This window comes from Salvelinus fontinalis, chromosome 33 (genome assembly GCF_029448725.1).
Source record: "Salvelinus fontinalis isolate EN_2023a chromosome 33, ASM2944872v1, whole genome shotgun sequence".
NCBI classification, from domain to species: domain Eukaryota; kingdom Metazoa; phylum Chordata; class Actinopteri; order Salmoniformes; family Salmonidae; genus Salvelinus; species Salvelinus fontinalis.
Genome location: NC_074697.1, coordinates 2,449,196 through 2,476,082, shown reverse-complemented (window position 1 = coordinate 2,476,082; position 26,887 = coordinate 2,449,196). Strand labels below are relative to the sequence as shown.

The following is a 26,887-nucleotide window of genomic DNA, read 5'->3' as shown; positions in this document are numbered from 1 at the left end:
TACAGTTCATATCAGTATAGGAGATTACAGTTAATATCAGTAATAGGAGATTATAGTTCATATCAGTATAGGAGATTACAGTTAATATCAGTATAGGAGATTACAGTTAATATCAGTAATAGGAGATTACAGTTAATATCAGTAATAGGAGATTACAGTTAATATCAGTAATAGGAGATTATAGTTCATATCAGTAAAAGGAGATTACAGGCTAGAACAGAATAAAGACCTAAGGCGACTTTTCTGACCAGTATCCCATTGACAGCTCGACTGGCCAAAATCACATTGGTCTTGTTAAGTTCACGGTTAATGCAAAGATTTGAAAATGTAATATTACGGGTTTGCACGTAAACCACATCCACTTAGACCCCCCCCCCCCCCCCCCCCCGAAGAAGAGAGCAAGCCTACCCCCTAGTGGTTAAAAGCAGCTACTGCAGAAAATAAAGCTGTTCTTCCTGTCAAACCAACTCGGGAAAAAAACTCAGACTTAGAAAATAGTGTTGAACGGTCCACCCAACTCAGAATTCCTAGTCGGGAATTCTGGCATCTTTCTAGAACTCCGACTTTCTGACCTGAAGATCACTGACGTCATGAACTGACCTAGTCCGCCCCCCCCCACCCACCAGTTGTCTTGAAAGCGTCACAGGTTGTCCCCGTTCTCATGAAAACGATGCAGGTGATCCGAGTACCTGAGGAACAGACAGAGGGGAGGAGATTGAAAGATTAGAGGCAATCCTAACTAATGTCCCAAACACACTGCTGTTCTGCTAGCGGGAAGGAAGACAGAATGAATCTCACTTCTTAGCACAGAAGGCAGAGCAGTCTCGACCGATGCTCTCACTCCAGGCAGTCTCATAAAGCACCTGAGAACACACACAAACACACATTATGACATCAGCAAACATCTCTGAATAGCCAATGGGCACCGAGGTGGTGGCAGGTGAAAGGTCAAAAGGCTACATACCAGGAAGACCAGGCAATGCAGGAAGAGGGTGTAGAAGAATGTAATGGTTCTGGCCATCTTGTTGGAGAGAATGCTACGACCCTAAAACACATGGGTGAATTACAACCCGTTTGTTCACACATTACACATATCTATCTGTGTGTGTGACTCACCAGGCTGAGGGTAACCTTGTTACACATATCTATCTGTGTGTGTGACTCACCAGGCTGAGGGTAACCTTGTTTCATATCTATCTGTGTGTGTGACTCACCAGGCTGAGGGTAACCTTGTTACACATATCTATCTGTGTGTGTGACTCACCAGGCTGAGGGTAACCTTGTTACATATCTATCTGTGTGTATGACTCACCAGGCTGAGGGTAACCTTGTTACATATCTATCTGTGTGTGACTCACCAGGCTGAGGGTAACCTTGTTACATATCTATCTGTGTGTGTGACTCACCAGGCTGACGGTACCTTGTTTCATATCTATCTGTGTGTGTGACTCACCAGGCTGAGGGTAACCTTGTTACATATCTATCTGTGTGTATGACTCACCAGGCTGAGGGTAACCTTGTTACATATCTATCTGTGTGTGTGACTCACCAGGCTGAGGGTAACCTTGTTACACATATCTATCTGTGTGTGTGACTCACCAGGCTGACGGTAACCTTGTTACATATCCATCTGTGTGTGTGACTCACCAGGCTGAGGGTAACCTTGTTACATATCTATCTGTGTGTATGACTCACCAGGCTGAGGGTAACCTTGTTACATATCAATCTGTGTGTGTGACTCACCAGGCTGAGGGTAACCTTGTTACATATCTATCTGTGTGTGTGACTCACCAGGCTGAGGGTAACCTTGTTTCATATCTATCTGTGTGTGTGACTCACCAGGCTGAGGGTAACCTTGTTACATATCTATCTGTGTGTGACTCACCAGGCTGAGGGTAACCTTGTTACATATCTATCTGTGTGTGTGACTCACCAGGCTGACGGTACCTTGTTTCATATCTATCTGTGTGTGTGACTCACCAGGCTGAGGGTAACCTTGTTACATATCTATCTGTGTGTATGACTCACCAGGCTGAGGGTAACCTTGTTACATATCTATCTGTGTGTGTGACTCACCAGGCTGAGGGTAACCTTGTTACACATATCTATCTGTGTGTGTGACTCACCAGGCTGACGGTAACCTTGTTACATATCCATCTGTGTGTGTGACTCACCAGGCTGAGGGTAACCTTGTTACATATCTATCTGTGTGTATGACTCACCAGGCTGAGGGTAACCTTGTTACATATCAATCTGTGTGTGTGACTCACCAGGCTGAGGGTAACCTTGTTACATATCCATCCGTGTGTGTGACTCACCAGGCTGAGGGTAACCTTGTTACATATCTATCTGTGTGTGTGACTCACCAGGCTGAGGGTAACCTTGTTTCATATCTATCTGTGTGTGTGACTCACCAGGCTGAGGGTAACCTTGTTACATATCTATCTGTGTGTATGACTCACCAGGCTGAGGGTAACCTTGTTACATATCTATCTGTGTGTGACTCACCAGGCTGAGGGTAACCTTGTTACATATCTATCTGTGTGTGTGACTCACCAGGCTGACGGTACCTTGTTTCATATCTATCTGTGTGTGTGACTCACCAGGCTGAGGGTAACCTTGTTACATATCTATCTGTGTGTATGACTCACCAGGCTGAGGGTAACCTTGTTACATATCTATCTGTGTGTGTGACTCACCAGGCTGAGGGTAACCTTGTTACACATATCTATCTGTGTGTGTGACTCACCAGGCTGAGGGTAACCTTGTTACATATCTATCTGTGTGTATGACTCACCAGGCTGAGGGTAACCTTGTTACATATCTATCTGTGTGTGTGACTCACCAGGCTGAGGGTAACCTTGTTACATATCTATCTGTGTGTGTGACTCACCAGGCTGAGGGTAACCTTGTTACATATCAATCTGTGTGTATGACTCACCAGGCTGAGGGTAACCTTGTTACATATCTATCTGTGTGTATGACTCACCAGGCTGAGGGTAACCTTGTCCCAGGGGCTGAGGCTCAGGTATCTATGGTGGCGTTCCTGTAAAAACACACGATGAGTCTCAACAATAAGACTACTGACCGATACACACCACTACATACTGACCACTACATACTGACCACTACATACTGACCACTACACACCACTACATATTGACCAATACACACCACTACATACTGACCACTACATACTGACCACTACATACTGACCACTACATACTGACGAATACACACCACTACATACTGACCACTACACACCACTACATACTGACCACTACATACTGACCACTACACACCACTACATACTGACCACTACATACTGACCACATACTGACCACTACATACTGACCACTACATACTGACCACTACATACTGACCACTACATACTGACCACTACATACTGACCACTACACACCACTACAAAAAGACCACTACACACCACTACATACTGACCAATACACACCACTACATACTGACCACTACACACCACTACATACTGACCACTACACACCACTACATACTGACCACTACACACCACTGCATACTGACCACTACATACTGACCACTACATACTGACCACTACATACTGACCACTACATACTGACCACTACATACTAACCACTACATACTGACCACTACACACCACTACATACTGACCACTACACACCACTACATACTGACCACTACATACTGACCACTACATACTGACCAATACATACTGACCACTACATACTGACCAATACACAACACTACATACTGACCACTACATACTGACCACTACACACCACTACATACTGACCACTACATACTGACCAATACACACCACTACATACTAACCACTACATACTGACCAAAACACATCACTACATACTGACCAATAAACACCACTACATACTGACCACTACATACTGACCACTACACACTGACCACAACATACTGACCACTACACACCACTACATATTGACCACTACAAACCACTACATACTGACCACTACATACTGACCACTACATACTGACCAATACACACCACTACATACTGACCACTACATACTGACCACTACATACTGACCACTACACACCACTACATACTAACCACTACATACTGACCACTACACACCACTACATACTGACCAATACACACCACTACATACTGACCACTACATACCACTAAATACTGACCAATACACACCACTACATACTGACCACTACATACTGACCAATACACACCACTACATACTGACCACTACATACTGACCACTACACACCACTACATACTGACCAATACACACCACTACATACTGACCACTACACACCACTACATACTGACCACTACACACCACTACATACTGACCACTACATACTGACCAAGACACACTGACCAATACACACCAATACATACTGACCACTACACACCAATACATACTGACCAATACACACCACTACATACTGACCACTACACACCACTACATACTGACCACTATACACCACTACATACTGACCACTACATACTGACCACTACATACTGACCACTACACACCACTACATACTGACCACTACACACCACTACATACTGACCACTACATACTGACCACTACACACCACTACATACTGACCACTACATACTGACCACTACACACTACATACTGACCACTACATACTGACCACTACACACCACTACATACTGACCACTACATACTGACCACTACACACCACTACATACTGACCACTACACACCACTAGATACTGAACAATACACACCACTACATACTGACCACTACACACCACTACATACTGAACACTACATACTGACCACTACATACAGACCACTACATACTGACCACTACACACCACTACATACACACCACTACATACTGACCACTACACACCACTACATACACACCACTACATACTGACCACTACACACCACTACATACTGACCACTACACACCACTACATACTGACCACTACATACTGACCACTACATACTGACCACTACATACTGACCACTACATACTGACCACTACATACTGACCACTACATACTGACCAATACATACTGACCACTACATACTGACCACTACATACTGACCACTACATACTGACCACTACACACCACTACATACTGACCAATACACACCACTACATACTGACCACTACATACTGACCACTACATACTGACCACTACATACTGACCAATACATACTGACCACTACATACTGACCACTACATACTGACCAATACACACCACTACATACTGACCACTACATACTGACCACTACATACTGACCACTACATACTGACCACTACATACTGACCACTGCATACTGACCACTGCATACTGACCACTACACACCACTACATACTGACCACTACACACTGACCACTACACACCACTACATACTGACCACTACATACTGACCACTACACACCACTACATACTGACCACTACATACTGACCACTACACACCACTACATACTGACCACTACATACTGACCAATAAATACTGACCAATACACACCACTACATACTGACCACTGCATACTGACCAATACATACTGACCACTACATACTGACCACTACATACTGACCACTACATACTGACCACTACACACCACTACATACTGACCACTACATACTGACCACTACACACTGACCACTACATACTGACCACTACATACTGACCACTACATACTGACCACTACATACTGACCACTACACACCACTACATACTGACCACTACATACTGACCAATACACACCACTACATACTGACCAATACACACCACTACATACTGACCACTACATACTGACCAATACACACCACTACATACTGACCACTACACACCACTACATACTGACCACTACATACTGACCAATACACACTGACCACTACACACCACTACATACTGACCACTACACACCACTACATACTGACCAATACACACCACTACATACTGACCACTACATACTGACCAATACACACTTCTACATACTGACCAATACACACCACTACATACTGACCACTACATACTGACCACTACACACCACTACATACTGACCACTACATACTGACCACTACATACTGACCACTACATACTGACCACTACATACTGACCACTACATACTGACCAATACACACTGACCACTACATACTGACCACTACATACTGACCAATACACATCACTACATACTGACCAATACACACCACTACATACTGACCACTACATATTGACCACTACATACTGACCACTACATACTGACCACTACATACTGACCACTACACACCACTACATATGGTCCGATACACACCACTACATACTGACCAATACACACCACTACATACTGACCAATACACACCACTACATACTGACCACTACATACTGACCACTACATACTGACCACTACATACTGACCAATACATACTGACCACTACATACTGACCACTACAACCACTACATACTGACCACTACATACTGCCCACTACACACCACTACATACTGACCACTACACACCACTACATACTGACCACAACATACTGACCACTACACACCACTACATACTGACCACTACACACCACTACATACTGACCACTACATACTGCCCACTACACACCACTACATACTGACCACTACACACCACTACATACTGACCACAACATACTGACCACTACACACCACTACATACTGACCACTACATACTGACCACTACATACTGACCACTACACACCACTACATACTGACCACTACATACTGACCAATACACACCACTACATACTGACCACTACATACTGACCAATACATACTGACCAATACACACCACTACATACTGACCACTACATACTGACCACTACATACTGACCACTACACACCACTACATACTGACCACTACACACCACTACATACTGACCACTACATACTGACCACTACACACTGACCACTACATACTGACCACTACACACTGACCACTACATACTGACCACTACATACTGACCAATACACACCACTACATACTGACCAATACACACCACACACCACTACATACTGACCACTACATACTGACCACTACACACTACATACTGACCACTACATACTGACCACTACACACCACTACATAATGACCACTACACACCACTACATACTGACCACTACACACCACTACATCCTGACCAATACACACCAATACATACTGACCACTACATACTGACCACTACACACCACTACATACTGACCAATACACACCACTACATACTGACCACTACATACTGACCACTACACACCACTACATACTGACCAATACACACCACTACATACTGACCACTACACACCACTACATACTGACCAATACACACCACTACATACTGACCAATACATACCACTACATACTGACCACTACATACTGACCACTACATACTGACCACTACATACTGACCAATACACACCACTACATACTGACCACTACTTACTGACCAATACACACCACTACATACTGACCACTACATACTGACCACTACATACTGACCAATACACACCACTACATACTGACCAATACACACCACTACATACTGACCAATACACACCACTACATACTGACCAATACACACCACTACATACTGACCAATACACACCACTACATACTGACCACTACATACTGACCACTACATACTGACCACTACATACTGACCACTACATACTGACCAATACACAACACTACATACTGACCACTACATACTGACCAATACACACCACTACATACTGACCAATACACACCACTACATACTGACCACTACACACCACTACATACTGACCAATACACATCACTACATACTGACCACTACATACTGACCACTACATACTGACCACTACATACTGACCAATACACACCACTACATACTGACCAATACACACCACTACATACTGACCACTACACACCACTACATACTGACCAATACACACCCCTACATACTGACCACTACATACTGACAAATACATAGTGACCAATACACACCACTACATACTGACCACTACATACTGACCACTACACACCACTACATACTGACCAATACACACCACTACATACTGACCACTACACACCAATACATACTGACCACTACATACTGACCACTACACAACACTTCATACTAACCAATACACACCACTACATACTGACCACTACACAACACTTCATACTAACCAATACACACCACTACATACTGACCACTACATACTGACCAATACACACCACTACATACTGACCAATACACACCAATACATACTGACCAATACACACCACTACATACTGACCACTACACACCACTACATACTGACCACTACACACCACTACATACTAACCAATACACACCAATACATACTGACCACTACACACCACTACATACTGACCAATACACACCACTACATACTGACCACTACACACCACTACATACTGACCACTACATACTGACCAATACATACTGACCACTACACACTGACCAATACACATCACTACATACTGACCACTACATACTAACCAATACACACCACTACATACTGACCACTACATACTGACAAATACATAGTGACCAATACACACCACTACATACTGACCACTACATACTGACCACTACACACCACTACATACTGACCAATACACACCACTACATACTGACCACTACACACCACTACATACTGACCACTACACACCACTACATACTGACCACTACATACTGACCACTACATACTGACCAATACACACCACTACATACTGACCACTACATACTGACCACTACACAACACTTCATACTAACCAATACACACCAATACATACTGACCACTACACACCAATACATACTGACCAATACACACCACTACATACTGACCACTACACACCACTACATACTGACCACTACACACCACTACATACTAACCAATACACACCAATACATACTGACCACTACACACTGACCAATACACACCACTACATACTGACCACTACATACTGACCACTACATACTGACCACTACATACTGACCTCTACATACTGACCAATACACACCACTACATACTGACCAATACACACCACTACATACTGACCACTACACACCACTACATACTGACCAATACACACCCCTACATACTGACCACTACATACTGACAAATACATAGTGACCAATACACACCACTACATACTGACCACTACATACTGACCACTACACACCACTACATACTGACCAATACACACCACTACATACTGACCACTACTTACTGACCAATACACACCACTACATACTGACCACTACATACTGACCACTACATACTGACCAATACACACCACTACATACTGACCAATACACACCACTACATACTGACCAATACACACCACTACATACTGACCAATACACACCACTACATACTGACCAATACACACCACTACATACTGACCACTACATACTGACCACTACATACTGACCACTACATACTGACCACTACATACTGACCAATACACAACACTACATACTGACCACTACATACTGACCAATACACACCACTACATACTGACCAATACACACCACTACATACTGACCACTACACACCACTACATACTGACCAATACACATCACTACATACTGACCACTACATACTGACCACTACATACTGACCACTACATACTGACCAATACACACCACTACATACTGACCAATACACACCACTACATACTGACCACTACACACCACTACATACTGACCAATACACACCCCTACATACTGACCACTACATACTGACAAATACATAGTGACCAATACACACCACTACATACTGACCACTACATACTGACCACTACACACCACTACATACTGACCAATACACACCACTACATACTGACCACTACACACCAATACATACTGACCACTACATACTGACCACTACACAACACTTCATACTAACCAATACACACCACTACATACTGACCACTACACAACACTTCATACTAACCAATACACACCACTACATACTGACCACTACATACTGACCAATACACACCACTACATACTGACCAATACACACCAATACATACTGACCAATACACACCACTACATACTGACCACTACACACCACTACATACTGACCACTACACACCACTACATACTAACCAATACACACCAATACATACTGACCACTACACACCACTACATACTGACCAATACACACCACTACATACTGACCACTACACACCACTACATACTGACCACTACATACTGACCAATACATACTGACCACTACACACTGACCAATACACATCACTACATACTGACCACTACATACTAACCAATACACACCACTACATACTGACCACTACATACTGACAAATACATAGTGACCAATACACACCACTACATACTGACCACTACATACTGACCACTACACACCACTACATACTGACCAATACACACCACTACATACTGACCACTACACACCACTACATACTGACCACTACACACCACTACATACTGACCACTACATACTGACCACTACATACTGACCAATACACACCACTACATACTGACCACTACATACTGACCACTACACAACACTTCATACTAACCAATACACACCAATACATACTGACCACTACACACCAATACATACTGACCAATACACACCACTACATACTGACCACTACACACCACTACATACTGACCACTACACACCACTACATACTAACCAATACACACCAATACATACTGACCACTACACACTGACCAATACACACCACTACATACTGACCACTACATACTGACCACTACATACTGACCACTACATACTGACCTCTACATACTGACCAATACACACCACTACATACTGACCAATACACACCACTACATACTGACCACTACACACCACTACATACTGACCAATACACACCCCTACATACTGACCACTACATACTGACAAATACATAGTGACCAATACACACCACTACATACTGACCACTACATACTGACCACTACACACCACTACATACTGACCAATACACACCACTACATACTGACCACTACACACCAATACATACTGACCACTACATACTGACCACTACACAACACTTCATACTAACCAATACACACCACTACATACTGACCACTACACAACACTTCATACTAACCAATACACACCACTACATACTGACCACTACATACTGACCAATACACACCACTACATACTGACCAATACACACCAATACATACTGACCAATACACACCACTACATACTGACCACTACACACCACTACATACTGACCACTACACACCACTACATACTAACCAATACACACCAATACATACTGACCACTACACACCACTACATACTGACCAATACACACCACTACATACTGACCACTACACACCACTACATACTGACCACTACATACTGACCAATACATACTGACCACTACACACTGACCAATACACATCACTACATACTGACCACTACATACTAACCAATACACACCACTACATACTGACCACTACATACTAACCACTACATACTGACCACTACACACCACTACATACTGACCACTACATATTAACCACTACATACTGACCAATACACACCACTACATACTGACCACTACACACTACTACATACTAACCACTACATACTGACCACTACACACCACTACATACTGACCACTACACACCACTACATACTGACCACTACATACACACCACTACATACTGACCACTACATACACACCACTACATACTGACCACTACACACCACTACATAATGACCACTACACACCACTACATACTGACCACTACACACCACTACATCCTGACCAATACACACCAATACATACTGACCACTACATACTGACCACTACACACCACTACATACTGACCAATACACACCACTACATACTGACCACTACATACTGACCACTACACACCACTACATACTGACCAATACACACCACTACATACTGACCAATACACACCACTACATACTGACCAATACACACCACTACATACTGACCACTACATACTGACCAATACACACCACTACATACTAACCAATACACACCACTACATACTGACCACTACATACTGACCACTACATACTGACCAATACACACCACTACATACTGACCACTACACACCACTACATACTGACCACTACATACTAACCAATACACACCACTACATACTAACCAATACACACCACTACATACTGACCACTATATACTGACCAATACACACCACTACATACTGACCACTACATACTGACCACTACATACTGACCACTACATACTGACCAATACACACCACTACTTAGTGACCAATACATACTGACCACTACATACTGACCACTACATACTGACCAATACACACCACTACATACTGACCACTACATACTGACCACTACATACTGACCACTACATACTGACCAATACACACCACTACATACTGACCACTACATACTGACCACTACACACCACTACATACTGACCAATACACACCACTACATACTGACCACTACATACTAACCACTACACACCACTACATACTGACCACTACATACTGACCAATACACACCACTACATACTGACCAATACACACCACTACATACTGACCACTACATACTAACCAATACACACCACTACATACTGACCTCTACATACTGACCAATACATACTGACCACTACATACTGAACACTACTTACTGACCAATACACACCACTACATACTGACCACTACATACTGACCACTACATACTGACCAATACACACCACTACATACTGACCACTACATACTGACCACTACATACTGACCACTACACACCACTACATACTGACCACTACATACTGACCACTACATACTGACCACTACACACCACTACATACTGACCACTACATACTGACCAATACACACCACTACATACTGACCACTACATACTGACCACTACATACTGACCACTACACACCACTACATACTGACCAATACACATCACTACATACTGACCACTACATACTGACCACTACATACTGACCAATACATACTGACCACTACATACTGACCAATACACACCACTACATACTGACCACTACATACTGACAAATACATAGTGACCAATACACACCACTACATACTGACCACTACATACTGACCACTACATACTGACCACTACACACCACTACATACTGACCACTACATACTGACCACTACATACTGACCAATACACACCACTACATACTGACCACTACATACTGACAAATACATAGTGACCAATACACACCACTACATACTGACCACTACATACTGACCACTACACACCACTACATACTGACCAATACACACCACTACATACTGACCACTACACACCACTACATACTGACCACTACACACCACTACATACTGACCACTACACACCACTACATACTGACCACTACATACTGACCAATACACACCACTACATACTGACCACTACATACTGACCACTACATACTGACCACTACATACTGACCAATACACACCACTACATACTGACCACTACATACTGACCACTACACAACACTTCATACTAACCAATACACACCAATACATACTGACCACTACACACCAATACATACTGACCAATACACACCACTACATACTGACCACTACACACCACTACATACTGACCACTACACACCACTACATACTAACCAATACACACCAATACATACTGACCACTACACACTGACCAATACACACCACTACATACTGACCACTACATACTGACCACTACATACTGACCACTACATACTGACCAATACACACCACTACATACTGACCACTACATACTGACCACTACACAACACTTCATACTAACCAATACACACCAATACATACTGACCACTACACACCAATACATACTGACCAATACACACCACTACATACTGACCACTACACACCACTACATACTGACCACTACACACCACTACATACTAACCAATACACACCAATACATACTGACCACTACACACTGACCAATACACACCACTACATACTGACCACTACATACTGACCACTACACACTACTACATACTGACCACTACACACCACTACATACTGACCACTACACACCACTACATACTGACCACTACATACTGACCAATACACACCACTACATACTGACCACTACACACTACTACATTCTGACCACTACATACTGACCACTACATACTGACCACTACACACTAACCAATACACACCACTACATACTGACCACTACAAACTGACCACTACATACTGACCACTACACACCACTACATACTGACCACTACATACTGACCAATACACACCACTACATACTGACCACTACATATTGACCAAAACACACCACTACATACTGACCACTACACACCACTACATACTGACCACTACACACCACTACATACTGACCACTACATACTGACCAATACATACTGACCACTACACACTGACCAATACACATCACTACATACTGACCACTACATACTAACCAATACACACCACTACATACTGACCACTACACACCAATACATACTGACCAATACACACCACTACATACTGACCACTACACACTGACCAATACACATCACTACATACTGACCACTACATACTAACCAATACACACCACTACATACTGACCACTACACACCAATACATACTGACCAATACACACCACTACATATTAACCACTACATACTGACCACTACATACTAACCACTACACACCAATACATACTGACCACTACATATTAACCACTACATACTGAGCAATACACACCACTACATACTGACCACTACACACTACTACATACTAACCAATACACACCACTACATACTAACCACTACATACTGACCACTACACACCACTACATACTGACCACTACATACACACCACTACATACTGACCACTACACACCACTACATAATGACCACTACACACCACTACATACTGACCACTACACACCACTACATACTGACCAATACACACCACTACATACTGACCACTACATACTGACCACTACACACCACTACATACTGACCACTACATACTGACCAATACACACCACTACATACTGACCACTACATACTGACCACTACATACTGACCACTACATACTGACCTCTACATACTGACCAATACATACTGACCACTACACACTGACCACTACATACTGACCACTACATACTGACCAATACACACCACTACATACTGACCAATACACACCACTACATCCTGACCTCTACATACTGACCACTACATACTGACCACTACACACCACTACATACTGACCACTACATACTGACCACTACACACCACTACATACTGACCACTACATACTGACCACTACACACCACTACATACTGACCACTACATACTGACCACTACATACTGACCAATACACACCACTACATACTGACCAATACACACCACTACATACTGACCACTACATACTGACCACTACATACTAACCAATACACACCACTACATACTAACCAATACACACCACTACATACTGACCACTATATACTGACCAATACACACCACTACATACTGACCACTACATACTGACCACTACATACTGACCACTACATACTGACCAATACACACCACTACATACTGACCAATACATACTGACCACTACATACTGACCACTACATACTGACCAATACACACCACTACATACTGACCACTACATACTGACCACTACATACAGACCACTACATACCGACCAATACACACCACTACATACTGACCACTACATACTGACCACTACATACTGACCACTACATACTGACCACTACACACCACTACATACTGACCACTACATACTGACCAATACACACCACTACATACTGACCACTACATACTGACCACTACATACTGACCAATACACACCACTACATACTGACCACTATATACTGACCACTACATACTGACCAATACACACCACTACATACTGACCACTACACACCACTACATACTGACCACTATATACTGACCACTACATACTGACCAATACACACCACTACATACTGACCAATACACACCACTACATACTGACCAATACACACCACTACATACTGACCACTATATACTGACCACTACATACTGACCAATACACACCACTACATACTGACCAATACACACCACTACATACTGACCACTATATACTGACCACTACATACTGACCACTACACACCACTACATACTGACCACTACATACTGACCAATACACACCACTACATATTGACCACTACATACTGACCAATACATACTGACCAATACACACCACTACATGCTGACCAATACACACCACTACATACTGACCACTACATACTGACCACTACACACCACTACATACTGACCACTACACACCACTACATACTGACCAATACACACCACTACATACTGACCACTACATACTGACCAATACACACCACTACATACTGACCACTACATACTGACCAATACACACCACTACATACTGACCAATACACACCACTACATACTGACCACTACATACTGACCACTACACACCACTACATACTGACCACTACACACCACTACATACTAACCAATACACACCAATACATACTGACCACTACATACTGACCACTACATACTGACCACTACATACTGACCACTACACACTGACCACTACATACTGACCACTACACACTGACCACTACACACCACTACATACTGACCACTACATACTGACCAATACACACCACTACATACTGACCACTACACACTGACCACTACACACCACTACATACTGACCACTACATACTGACCACTACACACTGACCACTACACACCACTACATACTGACCACTACATACTGACCAATACACACCACTACATACTGACCACTACACACTGACCACTACACACCACTACATACTGACCACTACATACTGACCACTACACACCACTACATACTGACCACTACACACCACTACATACTGACCACTACACACCACTACATACTGACCACTACACACCACTACATACTGACCACTACACACCACTACATACTGACCACTACATACCACTACATACCACTACATACTGACCACTACACACCACTACATACTGACCACTACACACCACTACATACTGACCACTACACACCACTACATACTGACCACTACACACCACTACATACTGACCACTACACACCACTACATACTGACCACTACACACCACTACATACTGACCACTACACACCACTACATACTGACCACTACACACCACTACATACTGACCACTACATACTGACCACTACACACCACTACATACTGACCACTACACACCACTACATATGGTCCGATACACACCACTACATATTGACCACTACACACCACTACATATTGACCACTACACACCACTACATACTGACCACTACACACCACTACATACTGACCACTACACACCACTACATACTGACCACTACATACTAACCAATACACACCACTACATACTGACCACTACATACTGACCACTACATACTGACCACTACACATACTAATCTAACTAGACATGTGAATGTTCAGTAACATGTTGTCCTCACCCTCTTGCTGAAGGAGGCGAAGGGGTCCAGTCTCTCCTCATACTGGGAGGAGTAACGCACTGTAACCGTGTCATCACTGCCTCCAGCCTGTAGGGGGAGACAGACAGTCAGTCAGGAAGTGAGTCCAGCCTGTAGGGGGAGACAGACAGTCCGTCAGGAAGTCAGTCCAGCCTGTAGGGGGAGACAGTCCAGCCTGTAGGGGGAGACAGTCGAACAGTCAGTCAGTCCAGCCTGTAGGGGGAGACAGACGGACAGTCAGTCAGGAAGTCAGCCCAGCCTGTAGGGGGAGACAGACGGACAGTCAGTCAGTCCAGCCTGTAGGGGGAGACAGTCGAACAGTCAGTCAGTCCAGCCTGTAGGGGGAGACAGACGGACAATCAGTCAGTCAGTCAGTCCAGCCTGTAGGGGGAGACAGTCGAACAGTCAGTTAGTCCAGCCTGTAGGGGGAGACAGATGGACAGTCAGTCAGTCCAGCCTGTAGGGGGAGACAGACGGACAGTCAGTCAGTCCAGCCTGTAGGGGGAGACAGACGGACAGTCAGTCAGTCCAGCCTGTAGGGGGAGACAGACGGACAGTCAGTCAGTCAGTCCAGCCTGTAGGGGGAGACAGTCGAACAGTCAGTCAGTCCAGCCTGTAGGGGGAGACAGACGGACAGTCAGTCAGTCCAGCCTGTAGGGGGAGACAGACGGACAGTCAGTCAGGAAGACCGCAGCAAAAGGTTGGTATGTTGCAAAAATGTTTTCTATTGGACAGTTTCAGGTCGGTCCCTCCCCGTTTGCGTCTGTTTGATTCCTAGAGTAAATGGTTAACGGTTGCCGATGAAAAACGTGTTGCAACAGACCAAATATTTTCCTATGGTCTGCGACTAATGAATACACCCCTGCTCTTCTGAAGTGATGGGTGACTAGCTACCTACTCACTCTGCCAGGGTAGCTCTGGAGGAAACTACTCACTCTGCCAGGGTAGCTCTGGAGGAAACTACTCACCCTGACAGGGTAGCTCTGGAGGAACCTACTCACCCTGCCAGGGTAGCTCTGGAGGAACCTACTCACCCTGCCAGGGTAGCTCTGGAGGAACCTACTCACCCTGCCAGGGTAGCTCTGGAGGAAACTACTCACCCTGCCAGGGTAGCTCTGGAGGAAACTACTCACCCTGCCAGGGTAGCTCTGGAGGAACCTACTCACCCTGCCGTAGTAGCTCTGGAGGAACCTACTCACCCTGCCAGGGTAGCTCTGGAGGAACCTACTCACCCTGCCAGGGTAGCTCTGGAGGAAACTACTCACCCTGCCAGGGTAGCTCTGGAGGAACTACTCACCCTGCCAGGGTAGCTCTGGAGGAACCTACTCACCCTGCCAGGGTAGCTCTGGAGGAAACTACTCACCCTGCCAGGGTAGCTCTGGAGGAAACTACTCACCCTGACAGGGTAGCTCTGGAGGAACCTACTCACCCTGCCAGGGTAGCTCTGGAGGAACCTACTCACCCTGCCAGGGTAGCTCTGGAGGAACTACTCACCCTGCCAGGGTAGCTCTGGAGGAAACTACTCACCCTGACAGGGTAGCTCTGGAGGAACCGACTCACCCTGCCAGGGTAGCTCTGGAGGAACCTACTCACCCTGCCAGGGTAGCTCTGGAGAAAACTACTCACCCTGCCAGGGTAGCTCTGGAGAAAACTACTCACCCTGCCAGGGTAGCTCTGGAGGAACCTACTCACCCTGCCAGGGTAGCTCTGGAGGAACCTACTCACCCTGCCAGGGTATCTCTGGAGGAACCTACTCACCCTGCCAGGGTATCTCTGGAGGAACCTACTCACCCTGCCAGGGTAGCTCTGGAGGAACGTACTCACCCAGCGAAGGTAGCTCTGGAGGAACCTACGCACCCTGCCAGGGTAGCTCTGGAGGAAACTACTCACCCTGCCAGGGTAGCTCTGGAGGGACCTACTCACCCTGCCAGGGTAGCTCTGAAAGAACCTACTCACCTGCCAGGGTAGCTCTGGAGGAACCTACTCACCCTGCCAGGGTAGCTCTGGAGGAACCTACTCACTCTGCCAGGGTAGCTCTGGAGGAACCTACTCACCCTGCCAGGGTAGCTCTGGAGGAACCTACTCACTCTGCCAGGGTAGCTCTGGAGGAACCTACTCACCCTGCCAGGGTAGCTCTGGAGGAACCTACTCACTTTGCCAGGGTAGCTCTGGAGGAACCTACTCACCCTGCCAGGGTAGCTCTGGAGGAACCTACTCACCCTGCCAGGGTAGCTCTGGAGGAACCTACTCACCCTGCCAGGGTATCTCTGGAGGAACCTACTCACCCTGCCAGGGTAGCTCTGGAGGAACCTACTCACCCTGCCAGGGTAGCTCTGGAGGAACCTACTCACCCTGCCAGGGTATCTCTGGAGGAACCTACTCACCCTGCCAGGGTAGCTCTGGAGGAACTTGATCTTCTCGTAGAGTTTGATGTTGTCGGCACGCAGGCTGTCCAGCTCCCTCTGCAGGCCCTGCATGGTCACCTGCACGGAACGACTCTCCTGGAGGACACAGAGACAGAGAGGGAGGTTAAACAAGAGTGTGGGAAAGTCCGAGTGTGTGTGTGTGAGAGAGTGAGGGTTAGAGTGAGCTTGTGTGTGTGAGAGAGTGAGGGTTAGAGTGAGCTTGTGTGAGTGAGTGAGTGAGCTTGTGTGAGTGAGTGAGTGAGCTTGTGTGAGTGAGTGAGTGAGCTTGTGTGAGTGAGTGAGTGAGTGAGTGAGCTTGTGTGAGTGAGTGAGTGAGCTTGTGTGAGTGAGTGAGTGAGCTTGTGTGAGTGAGTGAGTGAGCTTGTGTGAGTGAGTGAATGAGCTTGTGTGAGTGAGTGAGTGAGCTTGTGTGAGTGAGTGAGTGAGCTTGTGAGTGAGTGAGTGAGTGAGTGAGTGAGTGAGTGAGTGAGCTTGTGAGTGAGTGAGTGAGATTGTGAGTGAGTGAGTGAGTGAGTGAGTGAGAGTGAGAGAGAGAGAGAGAGAGAGAGAGAGAGAGAGAGAGAGAGAGGGGGAGGGGGACTCACAGCCTCCAGCTCCTGGTTGTGTGAGCGGAACCGCTCTCTCTGGCTGGAGATTATGGAGAGGAGAGAGTCCATCTGGCCTTGAGGCAGCTCCCCCTGGGGTAGGCCTGGGGGGGGGGGGGGGGGGGGGCAGCAGTGTTAGATACACACAGCAGTGTTAGATAGATAGATGCACACACCACACACAGCTACTAAGACATACTGTACCTGCGAACATGGCAGTGGCCTCTTTGATTGGCTCAGGGATGGTGTCAATCATGCTAGTCAGGTCAGCCCCCTGGTAGAGAGAACATCAAATCAATCTTTATTTTTAAATTGCAACAAACTTTACAACAATAAGATAAGAAAATATTAAACATGGGAACATTTGGGTTTAAGATTCTGACATTTTTAGACTTAAATCCATGTTAAGTCAACCTCTCGTCTGAATAGGCCACTATTAGTTCCTGCCAAGGCAGCAGCTACTCTTCCTGGGGTTTATTATGGATCCCCGTTAGTTCCTGCCAAGGCAGCAGCTACTCTTCCTGGGGTTTATTATGGATCCCCATTAGTTCCTGCCAAGGCAGCAGCTACTCTTCCTGGGGTTTACTATGGATCCCCGTTAGTTCCTGCCAAGGCAGCAGCTACTCTTCCTGGGGTTTATTATGGATCCCCGTTAGTTCCTGCCAAGGCAGCAGCTACTCTTCCTGGGGTTTATTATGGATCCCCGTTAGTTCCTGCCAAGGCAGCAGCTACTCTTCCTGGGGTTTATTATGGATCCCCATGAGTTCCTGTCAAGGCATCAGCTACTCTTCCTGGGGTTTATTATGGATCCCCATTAGTTCCTGTCAAGGCATCAGCTACTCTTCCTGGGGTTTATTATGGATCCCAGTTAGTTCCTGCCAAGGCAGCAGCTACTCTTCCTGGGGTTTATTATGGATCCCCATTAGTTCCTGCCAAGGCAGCAGCTACTCTTCCTGGGGTTTATTATCGATCCCCATTAGTTACTGCCAAGGCAGAAGCTACTCTTCCTGGGGTTTATTATGGATCCCCGTTAGTTACTGCCAAGGCAGCAGCTACTCTTCCTGGGGTTTATTATGGATCCCCGTTAGTTACTGCCAAGGCAGCAGCTACTCTTCCTGGGGTTTATCATGGATCCCCGTTAGTTCCTGCCAAGGCAGCAGCTACTCTTCCTGGGGTTTATTATGGATCCCCATTAGTTCCTGCCAAGGCAGCAGCTACTCTTCCTGGGGTTTATCATGGATCCCCGTTAGCTCCTGCCAAGGCAGCAGCTACTCTTCCTGGGGTTTATTATGGATCCCCGTTAGTTCCTGCCAAGGCAGCAGCTACTCTTCCTGGTGTTTATTATGGATCCCCGTTAGTTCCTGCCAAGGCAGCAGCTACTCTTCCTGGGGTTTATTATGGATCCCCATTAGTTCCTGCCAAGGCAGCAGCTACTCTTCCTGGTGTTTATTATGGATCCCCATTAGTTCCTGTCAAGGCAGCAGCTACTCTTCCTGGGGTTTATTATGAATCCCTGCCAAGGCAGCAGCTACTCTTCCTGGTGTTTATTATGGATCCCCATTAGTTCCTGCCAAGGCAGCAGCTACTCTTCCTGGTGTTTATTATGGATCCCCATTAGTTCCTGCCAAGGCAGCAGCTACTCTTCCTGGGGTTTATTATGGATCCCCATTTGTTCCTGCCAAGGCAGCAGCTACTCTTCCTGGGGTTTATTATGGATCCCCATTAGTTCCTGCCAAGGCAGCAGCTACTCTTTCTGGGGTTTATTATGGTTCCCCATTAGTTCCTGCCAAGGCAGCAGCTACTCTTCCTGGGGTTTGTTATGGATCCCCATTAGTTCCTTCCAAGGCAGCAGCTACTCTTCCTGGGGTTTATTATGGATCCACGTTAGTTCCTGCCAAGGCAGCAGCTACTCTTCCTGGGGTTTATTATGGATCCCCGTTAGTTCCTGCCAAGGCAGCATCTACTCTTCCTTGGGTTTATTATGGATCCCCGTTAGTTCCTGCCAAGGCAGCAGCTACTCTTCCTGGGGTCCAGCAACAGTTATGTACAGTTTAAAATATGACATGACATGGCATTTCATAAAACTTTAGCCAATACATTGTGTGTTGTCTCAGACCACTACTGTACAATACAACATCCATGTTTATGTGTGTGTAGGGTGCCTGTCTTATCATGTGTGTGTAGGGTGCCTGTCTTATCATGTGTGTGTGTGTCCTATTTACATCCCAGTGATGGGGAGACTGCCTCCATGCTGGTAGTGGTGTCGCAGGGTCAGAGAGGTGAAGGGTCAGAGAGGAGAAGGGTCAGGGAGGAGAAGGGTCAGAGAGGTGAAGGGTCAGGGAGGTGAAGGGTCAGAGAGGTGAAGGGTCAGAGAGGTGAAGGGTCAGAGAGGTGAAGGGTCAGGGAGGTGAAGGGTCAGGGAGGTGAAGGGTCAGGGAGGTGAAGGGTCAGGGAGGTGAAGGGTCAGGGAGGTGAAGGGTCAGAGAGGTGAAGGGTCAGGGAGGTGAAGGGTCAGGGAGGTGAAGGGTCAGGGAGGTGAAGAGTCAGGGAGGTGAAGGGTCAGAGAGGTGAAGGGTCAGAGAGGTGAAGGGTCAGGGAGGTGAAGGGTCAGGGAGGTGAAGGGTCAGAGAGGTGAAGAGTCAGGGAGGTGAAGGGTCAGAGAGGTGAAGGGTCAGGGAGGTGAAGGGTCAGGGAGGTGAAGGGTCAGGGAGGTGAAGGGTCAGAGAGGTGAAGGGTCAGGGAGGTGAAGGGTCAGGGAGGTGAAGGACTAACGTCTGCATCAGGGCGTAACATGGAGGACATGGTCTGGATGCTGCTCAGATCGTGTTCCAGTTTGAGGATGAGCGCTCTCTGCTCGGCGCTGCTCTGGACCGCAGACGAGAACTCTAGCTGCAGGTCTGCATAGCGTCCTACGGAGGAAGGGACACAGAGGACAACCGGTCAAACACACGACATCACAGACCACCACACACGGATACAACACACGACATCACAGACCACCGCACACGGATACAACACACGACATCACAGACCACCGTCAGTGCACACGGAGACAACACACGACATCACAGACCACCGCACACGGATACAACACACGGCATCACAGACCACCGCATACAACACACGACATCACAGACCACCGCACACGGATACAACAAATGACATCACAGACCACCGCACACGGATACAACACACGACATCACAGACCACCGCACACGGATACAACACACGACATCACAGACCACCGCACACGGATACAACACACGACATCACAGACCACCGCACACGGATACAACACACGACATCACAGACCGCCGCACACGGATACAACACACGACATCACAGACCACCGGATACAACACACGACATCACAGACCACCGCACACGGATACAACACACGACATCACAGACCACCGCACACGGATACAACACACGACATCACAGACCACAACACACGGATACAACACACAGACCACCGCACACGGATACAACACACGACATCACAGACCACCGCACACGGATACAACACACGACATCACAGACCACCGCACACGGATACAACACACGACATCACAGACCAACGCACACGGATACAACACACGACATCACAGACCACCGCACACGGATACAACACACGACATCACAGACCACCGCACACGGATACAACACACGACATCACAGACCACCGCACACGGATACGACATCACAGACCACCGCACACGGATACAACACACGACATCACAGACCACCGGATACAACACACGACATCACAGACCACCGCACACGGAGACAACACACGACATCACAGACCACCGCACACGGATACAACACACGACATCACAGACCAACGCACACGGATACAACACACGACATCACAGACCACCACACACGACATCACAGACCACCGCACACGGATACAACACACGACATCACAGACCACCGCACACGGATACAACACACGACATCACAGACCACCGCACACGGATACAACACACGACATCACAGACCACCGCACACGGATACAACACACGACATCACAGACCACCGCACACGGATACAACACACGACATCACAGACCACCGCACACGGATACAACACACGACATCACAGACCACCGCACACGGATACGACACACGACATCACAGACCACCGCACACGGATACGACACACGACATCACAGACCACCGCACACGGATACGACACACGACATCACAGACCACCGGATACAACACACGACATCACAGACCACCGCACACGGAGACAACACACGACATCACAGACCACCGCGCACGGATACAACACACGACATCACAGACCACCGCACACGGATACAACACACGACATCACAGACCACCGCACACGGATACAACACACGACATCACAGACCACCGCACACGGATACAACACACGACATCACAGACCGCCGCACACGGATACAACACACGACATCACAGACCACCGCACACGGATACAACACACGACATCACAGACCACCGCACACGGACACAACACACGACATCACAGACCACCGGACACAACACACGACATCACAGACCACCGGATACAACACACGACATCACAGACCACCGCACACGGATACAACACACGACATCACAGACCACCGGATACAACACACGACATCACAGACCACCGCACACGGATACAACACACGACATCACAGACCACCGCACACGGATACGACATCACAGACCACCGCACACGGATACGACACACGACATAACAGACCACCACACACGGATACAACACACGACATCACAGACCACCGCACACGGATACAACACACGACATCACAGACCACCGCACACGGATACAACACACGACATCACAGACCACCGCACACGGATACAACACACGACATCACAGACCACCGCACACAACACACGACATCACAGACCACCGCACACGGATACAACACACGACATCACAGACCTCCGCACACGGATTCAACACACGACATCACAGACCACCGGATACAACACACGACATCACAGACCACCGCACACAGATACAACACACGACATCACAGACCACCGCACACGGATACGACATCACAGACCACCGAATACAACACACGACATCACAGACCACCTCACACGGATACAACACACGACATCACAGACCACTGCACACGGATACGACATCACAGACCACCGCACACGGATACAACACACGACCTCACAGACCACCGCACACGGATACGACATCACAGACCACCGGATACAACACACGACATCACAGACCACCGCACACGGATACAACACATGACATCACAGACCACCGTACACGGATACAACACACGACATCACAGACCACCGCACACGGATACAACACACGACGACTTCCAGTCCTACGTATCATGTCCATCGTTCAGGTCACGTCGCTCCCCAGTCAAGTCACTTACTGGTTTCAAAACGTCAACAGCCATGGGTCTCCCATCAATCCACGAGACATTCTACCTAGCAGTGGTGGACCTACGCCTTCGGAGGGAACAGAAACCTTACAATAAGTTGTACCCCCCAACCCCCCCCCCCCCCACCATTTTTTTTTGACAGAAAACATCACTCTTAAAGCATCCGACATGATATATTCTGTTGTCGGACCATCGTAGTTGTAGTGAATTAGGAGCGATACATTTTGATGACATTTTACTTTTTATGGCTGCAGGGGCAGTATTGAGTAGCTCTGATTAAAGGTGCCCATTTCAAACGGCCTCGTACTCAATTCTTGCTCGTACAATATGCATATTATTATCACTATTGGATAGAAAACACTCTCTAGTTTCTAAAACCGTTTGAATTATATCTGTGAGTCAAACAGAACTCATTTGGCACAAACTTCCTGACCAGGAAGTGGAAAGTCTGAAATCGATGCTCTGTTCTACTTCCTGCCTATACATGGGCATGATATGTAAGAGTCTACGTACACTTCATAGACCTTCCCCTGGTTGTCAAGAGGCTGTGAGAGAAGAAATGTCGTGTTTATCTTGGTCTGAATTGGAATACAAGCTCTTTGTATGACGTGTCCCTCATTTCCGGTACTCTTGGGAGCGCGAGGTGGACAGTGGGATTGCCTTCTGTTTAGCTGCCGTTATGGACGACTACTATCTCCGGCTCTGATTTTATTTGATACATGTGACCATATCATCGTAAAGTATGTTTTTTCAATATAGTTTAATCAGATTATTGAATTTTTTTTCGGGAGTTTTGCCGTGTTCCGTTCTCTGACTTTGTTGAC

At 46.4% G+C, this 26,887-nt stretch overlaps 1 protein-coding gene across 1 annotated transcript; it reads right to left on the bottom strand.

The window, feature by feature from the left end:
- Positions 1-420: 420 nt before the first annotated feature.
- Positions 421-23,698, bottom strand: LOC129832506 (uncharacterized). Its single transcript, XM_055896629.1, has 11 exons — positions 23,665-23,698; positions 23,405-23,541; positions 20,837-20,906; positions 20,633-20,736; positions 19,579-20,123; positions 18,525-18,813; positions 17,605-17,691; positions 2,990-3,046; positions 965-1,045; positions 799-863; positions 421-689 (listed from the first exon to the last, which is right to left on the bottom strand). Exons 1-11 carry the CDS (start codon positions 23,696-23,698, stop codon positions 641-643), a joined length of 1,518 nt encoding a protein of 505 aa, XP_055752604.1. The 3' UTR covers positions 421-640.
- Positions 23,699-26,887: the final 3,189 nt, after the last annotated feature.

Bases quoted from the DNA above. Each gene is read 5' to 3' on its own strand.
- LOC129832506 (XM_055896629.1), bottom strand. From the start codon at position 23,698: ATGTCGTGTGTTGTCTCCGTGTGCACTGACGGTG. The intron at 18,814-19,578 runs GTGAGTAGGTTC...CAGGGTGAGTAG, and splicing joins CTCCAGAGCTACCCTGGCAG to GTTCCTCCAGAGCTACTACG. The intron at 864-964 runs GTATGTAGCCTT...GTGTGTTCTCAG, and splicing joins TGCATTGCCTGGTCTTCCTG to GTGCTTTATGAGACTGCCTG.